At 40.8% G+C, this 12,150-nt stretch overlaps 1 protein-coding gene across 7 annotated transcripts in view; it reads right to left on the minus strand.

Moving 5' to 3' along the window:
* CREB5 (cAMP responsive element binding protein 5) overlaps positions 1 to 12,150 on the minus strand; it is a 416,669-nt gene that overhangs the window by 310,491 nt on the left and 94,028 nt on the right. For all 7 annotated transcript variants that reach the window (XM_017975230.4, XM_078342509.1, XM_035253540.3 and 4 more), the window contains one exon: positions 1,921 to 2,042. In XM_017975230.4, the coding sequence (XP_017830719.1) occupies positions 1,921 to 2,042 (122 nt within the window). The remainder of the gene's footprint in view (positions 1 to 1,920; positions 2,043 to 12,150) is intronic.

Consider the following 12,150-nt stretch of genomic DNA (forward strand, 5'->3'; position numbering starts at 1 on the left):
CATGAAACCTGTAGAGCCTGACAATTTTTTTTTATTTAAAATCAGAACCAGAGACAACATAAACTAGAACTGAAAGTCTGGTCTAGGGAGGAAGTAAGACATGCTTGTCACAATACTCGAAAAAGTTCTCAAAGTTGAGCAGTAAACTCGGCTTTGTGTTAACCTAGCAGTCAAAGTGAAAAGAGAAACAGAACCAGCTACACGATTCTCATGTCCATGAGGAGAAAAATATTTCAGTTCCTCAGGGGAAGCGAACCATTTCCTGGAATTCAGATCTGCAAGAATTTCCTCACACGGGGCTTCATGTAAGAAATCATGAATAATGCAATGGAGAATATCTAAAACCACACCCCAATGATGGACTTCACGAAACTGTTCTTGGAAAAACGTCTTCAGTAAAAATCTAGGGCATATACTTCAGGTAAAACCATTCTATCAGAAATGAACACAATATGGACAAAATACACATCTTTCTTATAGTTCAGTTTAATCTAAGAAGCCAGCTTTGCCTATCTTGAGGAATGAACTTAATTCCTTAGTCTTCACATACATATATCTACCAAAAAACTTAAATTTATTACTCAACCAAAGGAAATTGACTAGATGAGAATTTCTTCTTCTCTCACACACTATTTTCATGGTTTAAAAAATATATATTTCCATTGCAACAAAATATAGAATCCAAGTCATTTATTTTTATTGAACTAATTTTTTAAAGTGCTCATAACGCTATTATTTGGCTGGCAAATAATCGTTGTGGTATAAGTGCTTGTTTAACAAAGAAAAAAGGCATTTCATATCATGTGATAGGGGAGTAGAGGAGTCAAGCATAAATGACAAATTAATTATAAATAAATACAATGAGTTAACTGAGACTTTTATACTCCTCTTGTAAGTATCACCTATTTTCACCGATTTTCCTAAAGCTGTACAGACTGAATACAAGCTCTTGACTATTATGACATGAGACTGTGACAGGAAAAATCTGGTGGAGGGGGGATTATAATAATTTCACATAGACAAGGACTAAAAGGCTTTGAAACACTTAGAGAAATATCAGAACCTTTAAAAATTTCTTTTCCGGATGGAACAGCTGGACATCAGAATTCATTACTACCTAACTGGTCTTTCCTTTCAATCACCTTTCACATTTTGAATTTCTGTTCACAGACTGTATCTAATTTGTTGCTTAATACAATGTGGGTATTCAATAATGCCATAGAGTAATGATGAACAAAATACCAAAAAGCCTCCTCGTCACAATGACTTGTGACCACCATCCCCTTTCCTTAATCTTGCAAAGTGATTTGAAATTTCAGCACATTCCCACAAAAACTGAATATATTCTGAAGGGTTGCATAAAGTGAATTTCCTATGTGTTTCAGAACAAATGATTCACACTTGTACCTAACCTGTTTGTCTCAGCAACAACAGATGTTCAATACTAGGACAAGGTAATATGACCAGGAAGTAATTATGAATTTGGTGCAGAATGAACGGAAAGATTATCAAAAGCAGACAGCTACAACATGGGCCGAAGTCCATAGAAATCCCTTCTTCCACCATGAAGATTACTCACCTGTTCTCTGTACTCACTGCCCACCTAAGGTTTGCTATTAAATACTTAGCAAAGTAAAACATCTCGTTGAGAATAGTTTGACGGGTTCAAGAATCTGAATTTTTTTTTTTGCTAGAATTTCGTATTTCAGATACCTATTTTTCACATGATTATCTAGCTTTGAATTCTGTCATAATCGAGGAATAACCATTTTTTTAAAAAATCATCAGACAAATATTCACAAATGGCTAAAATACCCTTTCAAGGCCACATCAACACAACCTGCACTGCAGCGCCACCCAGTTTCCTCATGGAACTTTCTAGCAGAACACCTCTCAAGGCACCCTTCCAAGCAAACCTACCCGCTTACTGCTCTCCTCCTCCTGGGCCTTCCTGAACTCGTGCTCCAGAGAGCAGTCCAGCTCGCTAAAGAGGCCCACCTCCTCGCAGTTCTTCAGGAATCTCGTTGGGGTCGGAGTTTGATCTGAAAACAGAGTCCGAGAGACCATAAATGAGTCTTTTTTCTCAAAAACCAGTAGCAAGCATGAGCTAGGTTAGCTAATCCCCTCCCCTTGCCTTAATTAAAATGTCCACTAGCCATCCACTGTCTCTCAGCCCTTTAAATAACATGACAATACGCAAGAAAATAAAACCATAAATTCTGAAGCAGGAGTGCAGTAGACAGAAGGCTGTAGTCTACGAGGGCTTGCCGAATTCCCACTGGACAACTTCAGCAGATCTCGTCCTCCACTTGTCTGGAGTCTGTATCATCTGAGTACACATACAAACATATGGAATGACCCTTTTTCTTTCTTTATTTTAAACTTGAAAAATAAAATGATTTCGCTAAAATAAGGCCAAAAAATCTGACCCAATGTTAAACCTGACTTCAGGGGGCTGAAAAGAAAAAGAATTTTGCAAATTCTTATAGTAAACAAAGAGAAAGAAACAAGCATGTTAATTCCTTTTTCTTAATGGAGAAAGAAAACTTAACAATCCTCTCTCCTGAAAATCATAGAAGGATAATAAAAGGTTCCAAGTCAAACACATTCTGCTTTCATCCTTTAAAAATGTCATTATTAATTTTATTTTCCTTTGCTATAGCCAAAAAAAATGTTCTGAGAATGCTCTTTAAAAGGAAAGGAATTTCTTTCATATTTTTGACTTTCTAGAGAGCTTACCACTTAGAAAACTGAAGGAGCTGAAGCTACTATTTGTAGCTTAATATTTATGCAGCATTTGAAGTTTATGAAGTATTTTCATACAATTCTTGAGAATTGAGACCTCACAAGATTATGTTAAATAGAAGGTAAGTAGAGTAGAACTACACTTTTGCAGTCACTGAGTACAATCATCTTCCTTGGTGAAGGTGTACTTGAGTTGAGACACATAAAATTGTGTAAATGGTCTTTTCTCAGAAACAGAAGATATTAGAACCAGAAAGGACCATGGAAGAAAGCCTAGCCCAGCCAAATTTTTGCAGATCAGAAGAACAGAGTCCCAGAGTGATTAACAGTCTTGCTCAAGGTCTCCTAGGTAGATAGGGGAGACAGCAGGATTATAACCAAGGCCTCAATGCTATTTCCACTGCGTACATGTATTATTCCCACCTAAGCCTATAGTAGACTCTGCTAGACTGATAGGGCATTTTCCCAACTTGATCTACACTCAGTCTCAAAATCTCTGCATAGTTCTCTAAGCCATTAACCAGTCAACCGAAGATGTGTCCTCAAGTTGAAACACATTTGCCATTCCTGCATTCTTTTATAAATTCCTATAAGAAACTAGAATTCTATTTACTTTTCTAAATCATACAGAGAATATTTAAGCCCAGTAAATCAGTAAATTGTCTGATTCAAAGAATATCTTAATACTCATGAAGCAGAAAATGGTGTAATATCCCCCATCGCATCAGCCCTCTAGAGGAAATGTCTCTTGATTCCCTATGGGCGAGGAACTTTCAGCACCCAAATGGCTGACTTGGATTCCATGCAACAAAATCCCCATCTGCACTTTTTCCCATTCTTGACCTGATCTCCGAGATACTGAGCTCCTTCCATTTCACAGAGAGCATACCACAGCTGTTCATAAATTTGGCATTACAGATAAGGGATGTGTGAAAGAGTGGGTTTTGTTAAAAACCATTTTATTAGCAATTGATTTATTTATTAAGAGATATTAAGAGATACACATATACTCCTAGGTCCCTAACAATATTGTGTGTTTATAGAAAAAAAATTAATATTTATGCGGGATTTTGCAATTTATAAACATTCTCACCCACATTGTCTAGAATCTAGAGCTTGCCTGATTCTATGAGGTAGAAGCGTAGATACTATTTTGTAAATGAAGAAAAATAAAAAATAAATGAAGAATCAGGCTTCCTTGCACAAGTTCGCACAGTTTATAACATCTTCTCACTACTAGGTCCTCTCTTACCTTCAGACATGATTCTTTCTGATCTAAATTCAGGTCTTTGCCCTCCCTGATCCGAAGGGCTCTGTTGTGTATATAGAAAACAATTTTGACACCCCAGAAATCTAGATTTGAAAATAGTATAATATGGGGGAATTTACTTCCATTCTCTGGACTTCAGATTCCTCATCTTTCAGATAAATTTCTAAAGCTGTAGGATTCTATAAATCCTCAAATCACCACCATAATGGGTTAGCTTTTAAAAGTCACTATCGATAGACCAAAGAAATATGTGACTATTTAAAGGATAGTCAAATGGAAACATAATTAACAGCTGGAAGTTTGATGCTAATAGGTCAGAGGCAAGAGCTAGCTATACAGGGCTAGCTATACAGAGGCAAGGGCTAGAGTTTATTGAATAGAAGGTATATAGACAAGATCTGAGAGTGAAAATAAAAGGGTGTGTGTGTGTGTGCGCGCACGTGCATATGCACATACATATTCTTTCATTTATTGGGTGTTTACAGCATGCTAGGCATGGTGCTAAGGGCTTTGCATATGCTATCTCATTAGTTTTTACACCAACCGTAATAGGTAAAAATTATTTTTCTGTTTTACATATGAAGAAACTGAGACTTGCCCCAGGCCTGATTTGGAAATTGTGTCATATAATTTGATTGTTAATTGGTAATCCTAACAACTCTTGGTTCTTTTGAAATATTTTTGAATCATTCATATCCCTCACCAATAGAACTGCATTACAATTCTACTGATTCTCCTATCTTACCGGAACAGTTTTGCAATTAAAAAACCTGAGAAACCATCACATAAGAGAACTGAAATGTTAAACCACCCATCACCAGTAGGAATTGAGTTTGCCAATTTTTAAGCTTCATTTTATCCTTTGATGCTTCTTTGCTGGAGATTCAGAAGTTGAGGGCCGTGATTCATAGAGAGGTAAAGAGAACAGTCATCCTAGCAGCCTTTCTCACACTCCTGAACTCTGAGATGAGGTCATGAGATGGTCCATGAAATTGAATTCGGGCTGGCATGAGAGAGGCCAAGTCCCAAGCAAAGTTGAGAGATGTTTTCTGTCTGCTCTTAAAAAAAATTATTCTCAGATGCCAGCATACACCTATACACATAAACAAAGGAGGGTGTGGGAAGATGGCACAGGCATGGCATTGACACAGTCCAGCAGCACCAGCCTCTTCGGCCACAGGGAAATGAAAGCTCTGGGGCCAGGGGAGCCACAGGCAGCAAAGACAACTGCTTCCCTCCCACTCCCAGAGCAAAATAACCAGAAAAAGGTCCCAGGGCTGTCACCAAATATGATTTTCTTTGCTGTAGAATATAGTCAGAGAAAAGCAAAGTTGATATCCACATTTGGAACAGATAAGGCACACTGTCCCGAATTTTCAATTCATTTTATTTTTGTGAGTGAACTATTCTTTCTAGTTCCAACAAGAACCAGAAAATGGGGCTTAACTTTTGTTTTAACATTTATGAGAATTAATACAAGGTCTCTAGTTATCTTTGATCTCACATCGTACCAGTTCCAAGTAAGCCAGAAAATGTGCAGATGTTAAAAAAAAGGGGACAGCTAAATCTATCAGCACAGGAATGCCTTGTCAAATAACTATTTCTGCTGAAATTAGACCTGAAGGTGGTGGGCCATAAATTAAAATTCTTGTAAATCACACCTTATTTAAAGCCAAGAGCATACACCAGTCAGCTTCAGCACCAGCGATCTCTAGATGCTGAATAATAAGGGTGGATGCTTCATTGGTGGATAATATCTAAGGTGTGTTCATTGAGTAGTGTTGGGAGCCACTTGGAGGGCTTCAAAGAACTGGTTTCAAACTCAGAGCTAAGAGGATTGTTTAAGGCCTTCCACTCACTGTTCCTTGACTGCTTCAACTACAGTGAGGACCATCTGAATGAGAGAAGGGAATAACCTCAGTCTCAAACCAAACTAAAAACAAATAACTCTTGAGTTTGAGAGTTGAAAGTTGTTTTTGTTGTTATTGCGTTTGTAAATCTGAAGTGTTGCTGCATAAACACCTGTGAGTTACCCTCTCCAGAGAGTTTGCAAATAACACATCAGGTTCCCGGGAGACCCAAGCACCAGGGCAAGTGCAAGTAGGAACTCTTACCCACTTCTCTCACTGTCTCACATATCCTTGGGGATTTCATTGGCAAGAAAGACTGGCACCAAAAGGAGTTTAAAAAATCCTCCTTTGCAACATTCGTCATAGTTCAGTATCTGGTTCCCTTGCTGAGTCGGTTTGCTGAAAAAGGAGTGCCTTTTCATGGAATCACTGCCTCTGTAAATTGGTAGGTACAGGATACTTGCCTTGCAGAGACGACTTGTGGATCAGTCCAGCAGAGTGCTACAAAATTGGCCTTATGAATTAGGAATTATCCATCAGTCACATTACCAGCTGGGCAGACCAGCACATGGCTAAATGTATGTACAACCCTCAACACTTATCCGTATCGGTTCATTGTCTGCCTAGCATCAACAGCTTCAGCCCCTCAGGTGCAATTATTCCAACATAAAACTAAATGACAAGAAGAACACTAAATTCTGAACTCTGATTCTTCCTTTAAAAAGTGTGTAGTCTGCTGGACATTTAATAATAGATTGCTACTTTATTCCCTTTCAGAGCTGCATTTTAGTTAATGTGTTTGTCTGTTTCATTTTCCTCAAAGGTAAAAGAGGCAAAGTGACAAGTCACACCAATTTTAAAAAGAAAAGAGAGGAAAATTCAGGGGTCTTATCATATGCCAGAAAAGAATATTAACTTCCTAAGCAAAATTTTCTTTCCTGTTGGTCTGATATTCTCAATTGTGGCATTAGTAAAAGACTAGGTATAATAATGTTACATCATATGGTATGAGACTGATAGTGGCTAGTAATACTATAAAAACCCTCATTAGTTACAATAGAGGCTAGTGGCCAGTCTAATTACAGGATATTCTTTAAGGGCAATGCATTTTTATTTTTTGCATGACTCAGATTCAACCAAAAAAAAAAAAATGTGGCCTAATGGAATTCCTCAAGAGTGCCATTCAAATCAATGGAGAAAAACTGGGAATTCGTATATCTTGTTAGTAAGAGAGTTCTCAAAAAAGGTATTTTTCTTAGGTATTTTTGATATTATTTTATTAGTTACATTTATCTCATAAATTTTTCAGCAAATGCTTTCTTTAAAGTACTCCAACTTAGTCCCTAACTAAATTTTAATAAAGTCCTAATTTAAGAGAATTTACATTAAATGAATTCTATTATACATAATCCTTTCTAAGAGCAATAACCAATAACAACTCACAGAATTCCATGGAATTTTAGATTTCTTTGAAATATATGTTCCTTTTATTGAGTGTGAATATATATGAGGAGTCTCTCAGTAACACTGATGTTACTATTTCCCTGTATCCATCCCGAAAGGCAGTGCTACCATGGGACAAACCAAAGCAAACCTGGTTTTAATCAATAGATGTGGAATGCTTAAAAAAAAAATCCTGGCCAACACAGTGAAACCCCATTTCTACTAAAATTAGAAAAATTAGCTGGGCATGGTGGCGGGTGCCAGCTACTTGGGAGGCTGAGGCAGGAGAATTGCTTGAACCCAGGAGGCAGAGGTTGCAGTGAGCTGAGATCACGGCACTGTACTCCAGACTGAGTGACAGAACTAGACCCCATCTCAAAAACAAAAAACAAAAAAACATCCTGGCCAGGGTGATCCAGGTCAGTGGGGAGATGGGGCACAGTTCACACTCCTGACTCATATTCTGGGGATCCATTAATTGCCAAGATAGAGAACTGTTGGACTAGATGTTCTTCCAAGTGCCTGTGAGTCCATTAGACAATGCTCTGACGAAGGCATCTCTTACAACGCATGCTCCACTAACTTCAAAAGACATCGTTTTAGATTTAAAGTAACCAATTATATATTCCACACCTACTCACGATCAACCATGAGCTGCCCCAAGTGTTCCAGCCATAATCAAGACACAATTTCAATTTGCTTTACTGAGGCTAGGCTAGTCAGAAGAGTTATTAACACCATGAGATCAAGTCTCTGCTGGTGGAGTGAACTAGCGGACCCAAGGAAAAAAATGCCCTGAATAGCAGAAGCTAATACTTAATTTTCCATCTAGTCCCCAATTGCGTGAGATTTCTATACACTTAGTCAGAGGGGACTGGTTTCCAGGTAGAACAAAGACTGCAAGTAAGCTTTTCATATAAAAAAGAATATTGCAGAGCCAGGCCTTCAAAGGATTCAGAGGAATTATTCAAAATTCCATTTTGCTAGACCAGCTAACGACATGAACAAGAAACAGACAACTCCTTTAAATGACAGTAGCATTTACATACTATTTGTCACAGTGGATGAGACAATCTGATTTTAAACCACAACTCTTTGTTCTTTGCAATGCTCATGTGTTAGAAGAATCTCCTAAAAACTTTTGATTCTTTTCTCCATTGGATGACGATTCAAGAGATACAATAATATAAGAAAAAGTATTTCATAGATTTATAGCCAAACATACGTCTGAGACCAAAACACACATCTGGGTGCACGGTAAGAAAATTACAGATATATATGGCCTTGGAGCAAACTACTTATTCCTTTGATCTTGTTTTCTCATATAAAAAAAAAAAGCAGTAACGATTAAATGACCTAAAGTATATAAAGCACAGGGTGCAATGCCTGGTGTAAGGGAAGGCAGCAAACGGTAGCTAGTATTATTACCATGCTGCCCTCTGGTGCAAGCCATCTCTCCCACCCTCTGTCCCATAAAGATCCAATTAATTCACACAGTGGGAAGTTACTATATACCTTTACTATCAATGGAATTGCCAAGAAGAAGTGGTAAGTATGGGTCATGTGTGTGATTTATCTACTCAGTTTTTATAATATCCTAACTCATTCTAAAAAGAATTTGGAGGGTGACATGGTTTTCAGCCTCAGCCCACCTGCACCTAGGTAAATAAATAGCCATGTTGCTCATACAAAGCCTGTTTGGGGTTTCATCATTCAAAGCACACATTTTAACATTTGGTGCTGGCAACCTGGGACAGGGATTCTCCTTTAAGGAGACCAGCCCTCTGTCCCTGCTCCCCTTCTGGGAAGAGACCCACCTGAGACCTCAACACATCAGACAAGACCAGCAGCTCACACTTAGTGTGCTGAACAGCTTTCCCACCAGCTTCACATCAGGTAAGCAGTCTCCCCCTCACCTGCCCCCTGCCTTTGTTTTCCTTTAGGGAAGGGGAGACAAGTCTCCTCTCTCTCTTTTCCTTTGGGGAACAGGAGACAAGTCTCTCTCCGCCCCCTCTCTCTTTTCCTTCAAATTCCAAGGAGACAAGGCTTTCCCTCTTTCTCTCTTTTTCCTTTAAATCTTTCTCCTTCTAGTAGAGATGAAGAGACACTCATTATCCATGTGGAGCCGGAGGAGCCAAGTCTCTTCCTCTCACTCAAAAACTCCGAAGTCAGTCACAGATTCAGGAAGACAAGACTCTTTCCTTGGTAACTAGTCAATTGCAGGGATGCCTGCCTTGATCACTCACCCACGTTACAGCCCAGGAATCAGTCAGGGACACCTACTGCAAACCTGGTAGCTGCTGACTCCTTCTCTTAGTCTCTACGCCTTTCTTTAAAACTTATCTCCTTCACCGGGGCAATAATCCGCCCTCTATTCCTCTGTCTTCACCTCTAGGCTGCATCCTAAAAGCTAAAACCTCTTCAACTGTCCCCGATCTGAAACCTAAATGTCTCTGTAACACCGCCTGGCCTCAGTACAAATTAAACAATAATTCCAAATGGCCAGAAAACAGCACTTTCAATTTTTCTGTTCTGCAAGACCTAGACAATTTTTGTCAACAAATGGGTAAATGGTCTAAGGTGCCAGACGTCCAGGCACTTCTTTTACACTCTAATCCCCTCCTAATCTCTGCTCCTTCTATCCCTTGCGTCCACCCCTCCTGCCCCCGCCAGTAACCAGAATCCTCCTTGTCCACCGACCCTTCTAAACTTTCTCCCCCCACCTGTCCGAACTAAGCCAATCCCCACTCCCCAGAGCCTCCCTCCTCTTCCTCTGCCCACAACCCACCTTTTTATGCCCCTCTTGTCACCTCCCCACCTCATACGCAGTCAGGCTTACAGTTTCGTCCCGTGGCTAACTCCTCTCACCCACACTCAACAAGTCCCCCTTCAAGAGGTGACTGAAGCTGATCGCACAGTTAGGATGGATGTTCCTTTCCCTTTATCTGACCTTTCCCAAATCAGCCAACAGTTAGGCTCCTTTTCATCAGATCCTCCAATACTTAGTCCAGTCCTGTAATCTCACTGGAAGGACTTAAATGTCGTCCTTACTTCTACTCTCACCCCTGAAGAACACTTAATATGCATTTTATCACCCAATTAGCCCGACATTACAAAAGCTACAGAAATCAGAATCTGGCCTTCAAACCCCACAACAGGAATTCATCAACCTTGCTTTAAGGTGTTCAAAAATAGGGAAAAAGTTGCCCAGCGGCAGCACATCTCGACAGATGCTTGCCTCTGCTGTAAGACAAACCCCAGCCACATATCGGCACACAAAGGCTTCAAAGCGCCCAGACTGCAATGTCCAGCCGCCCCTCCTGGACCTTGCTTCAAGTGTCAGAAACCTGGACACTGGGCCAAGGAATGCCCGCAGCCCGGGATTCCTCCTAAGCCCTGCCTCGTCTGTGTGAGACCCCATGGAAAGTTGGACTGTCTGACCCATGTCGCTGCTCCCAGAGCTCCAACCCAAAGCTCCTGGACCAAATCCTTTCCAGATCTCTTTGGCTTGGCGGCTGAAGACTGATGCTGCCCAAACATCTCGGAGGCCCCCTGGACCACCATGGATGCCAAGCTTTGGGTAACTCTTACAGTGGAGGGAAAGTCCATCCCCTTCTTAATCAACACGGAGGCCACCCACTCGACGCTGCCTTCCTTTCAAGGACCTGTCTCCTTGGCCTCATAACTGCTGTGGGAATTGACAGCAAGGGCTCCAGGCCTCTCACAACTCCCCAAGTCTGGTGTCATTTAGGCCAGCACACCTTTCCGTATTCTTTTCTAATTATCCCCCTTGTCCAGTTCCCCTGTTAGGCCTAGATATCCTAGCACAATTGTCTGCCCCCTTAACTACTCCAGGGCTACAGCCACACCTCATGCCACCGTCCTCCCTGAACCTGCACCTCCCGCAGTAGCTTCCCCCGCAACCTTAACCCTAGAGTGCAACATCACCCCCCCATACTTGTTGAATACAACACGGCCTTTCAGTTCCCACTAAGACCTCCGCCTCGTCAATCAGATTGTACTTCCCATCCGCCTGGTTGTACCAAACCCCTATACCCTCCTATCTTCCGTACCCCTTCCACAACTGACTGTTACCTCAAAAACGCTTTTTTCTAAAGCCCAAATTTCTTCCCCATTCATTACCTATCTCGGTAATGTATACCCATAATCTTTCACCGGCATACACAGGCTCTCCCTGGCAACCATATCCAGTTGATTTCCCAAACCCCAACCCCACCCACTAAACAAAAGCTTCTCTCCTTCCTAGGCATTGTAGGATACTTTCACCTCTGGATACCAAGTTTTGCCTCCACTGACCAAACCACTTTATAAACTTCCGAAAAAAAAAAAAAAAATTTAGCTGACCCCACAGACCAAACATCCTTTCCCTATTCTTCCTTTCCTTCTCTAAAAAAGGCCTTAGAGACTGCTCCTACTTTAGTGCTCCCCAACTCCTCTCAATCCTTCTCTCCGTACACAGCAGAAATAAAAGGCTGTGCCGTAGGAATTCTTGCACAGGAGCCAGGCCCACGGCCTGTAGCCTTTTTAACCAAACAATGTAACCTCACGGTCCTGGGCTGGCCCTCATGCCTATGCGCAGCCGCAGCTGCCGCCCTGATATTCCCAGAATCCCTTAAAATCACAGGCCATGCCCCACTCACCCTCGATGGCTCTCACAACCTCCAAACCTTCCTCTTCACACCTCACACTTACTTTCAGCTCCTTGCCTTCTCCACTTTATGCAGTCTCCCTGGCTACTTAAACCACACCCCACAAAGTCTCTGTTTCTATTACTTTCTGTCTAACTGTGCTCAAATTCACTGCACTCATTTACTTTTACAC

Source organism: Callithrix jacchus, chromosome 11 (genome assembly GCF_049354715.1).
Source record: "Callithrix jacchus isolate 240 chromosome 11, calJac240_pri, whole genome shotgun sequence".
NCBI lineage: Eukaryota > Metazoa > Chordata > Mammalia > Primates > Cebidae > Callithrix > Callithrix jacchus.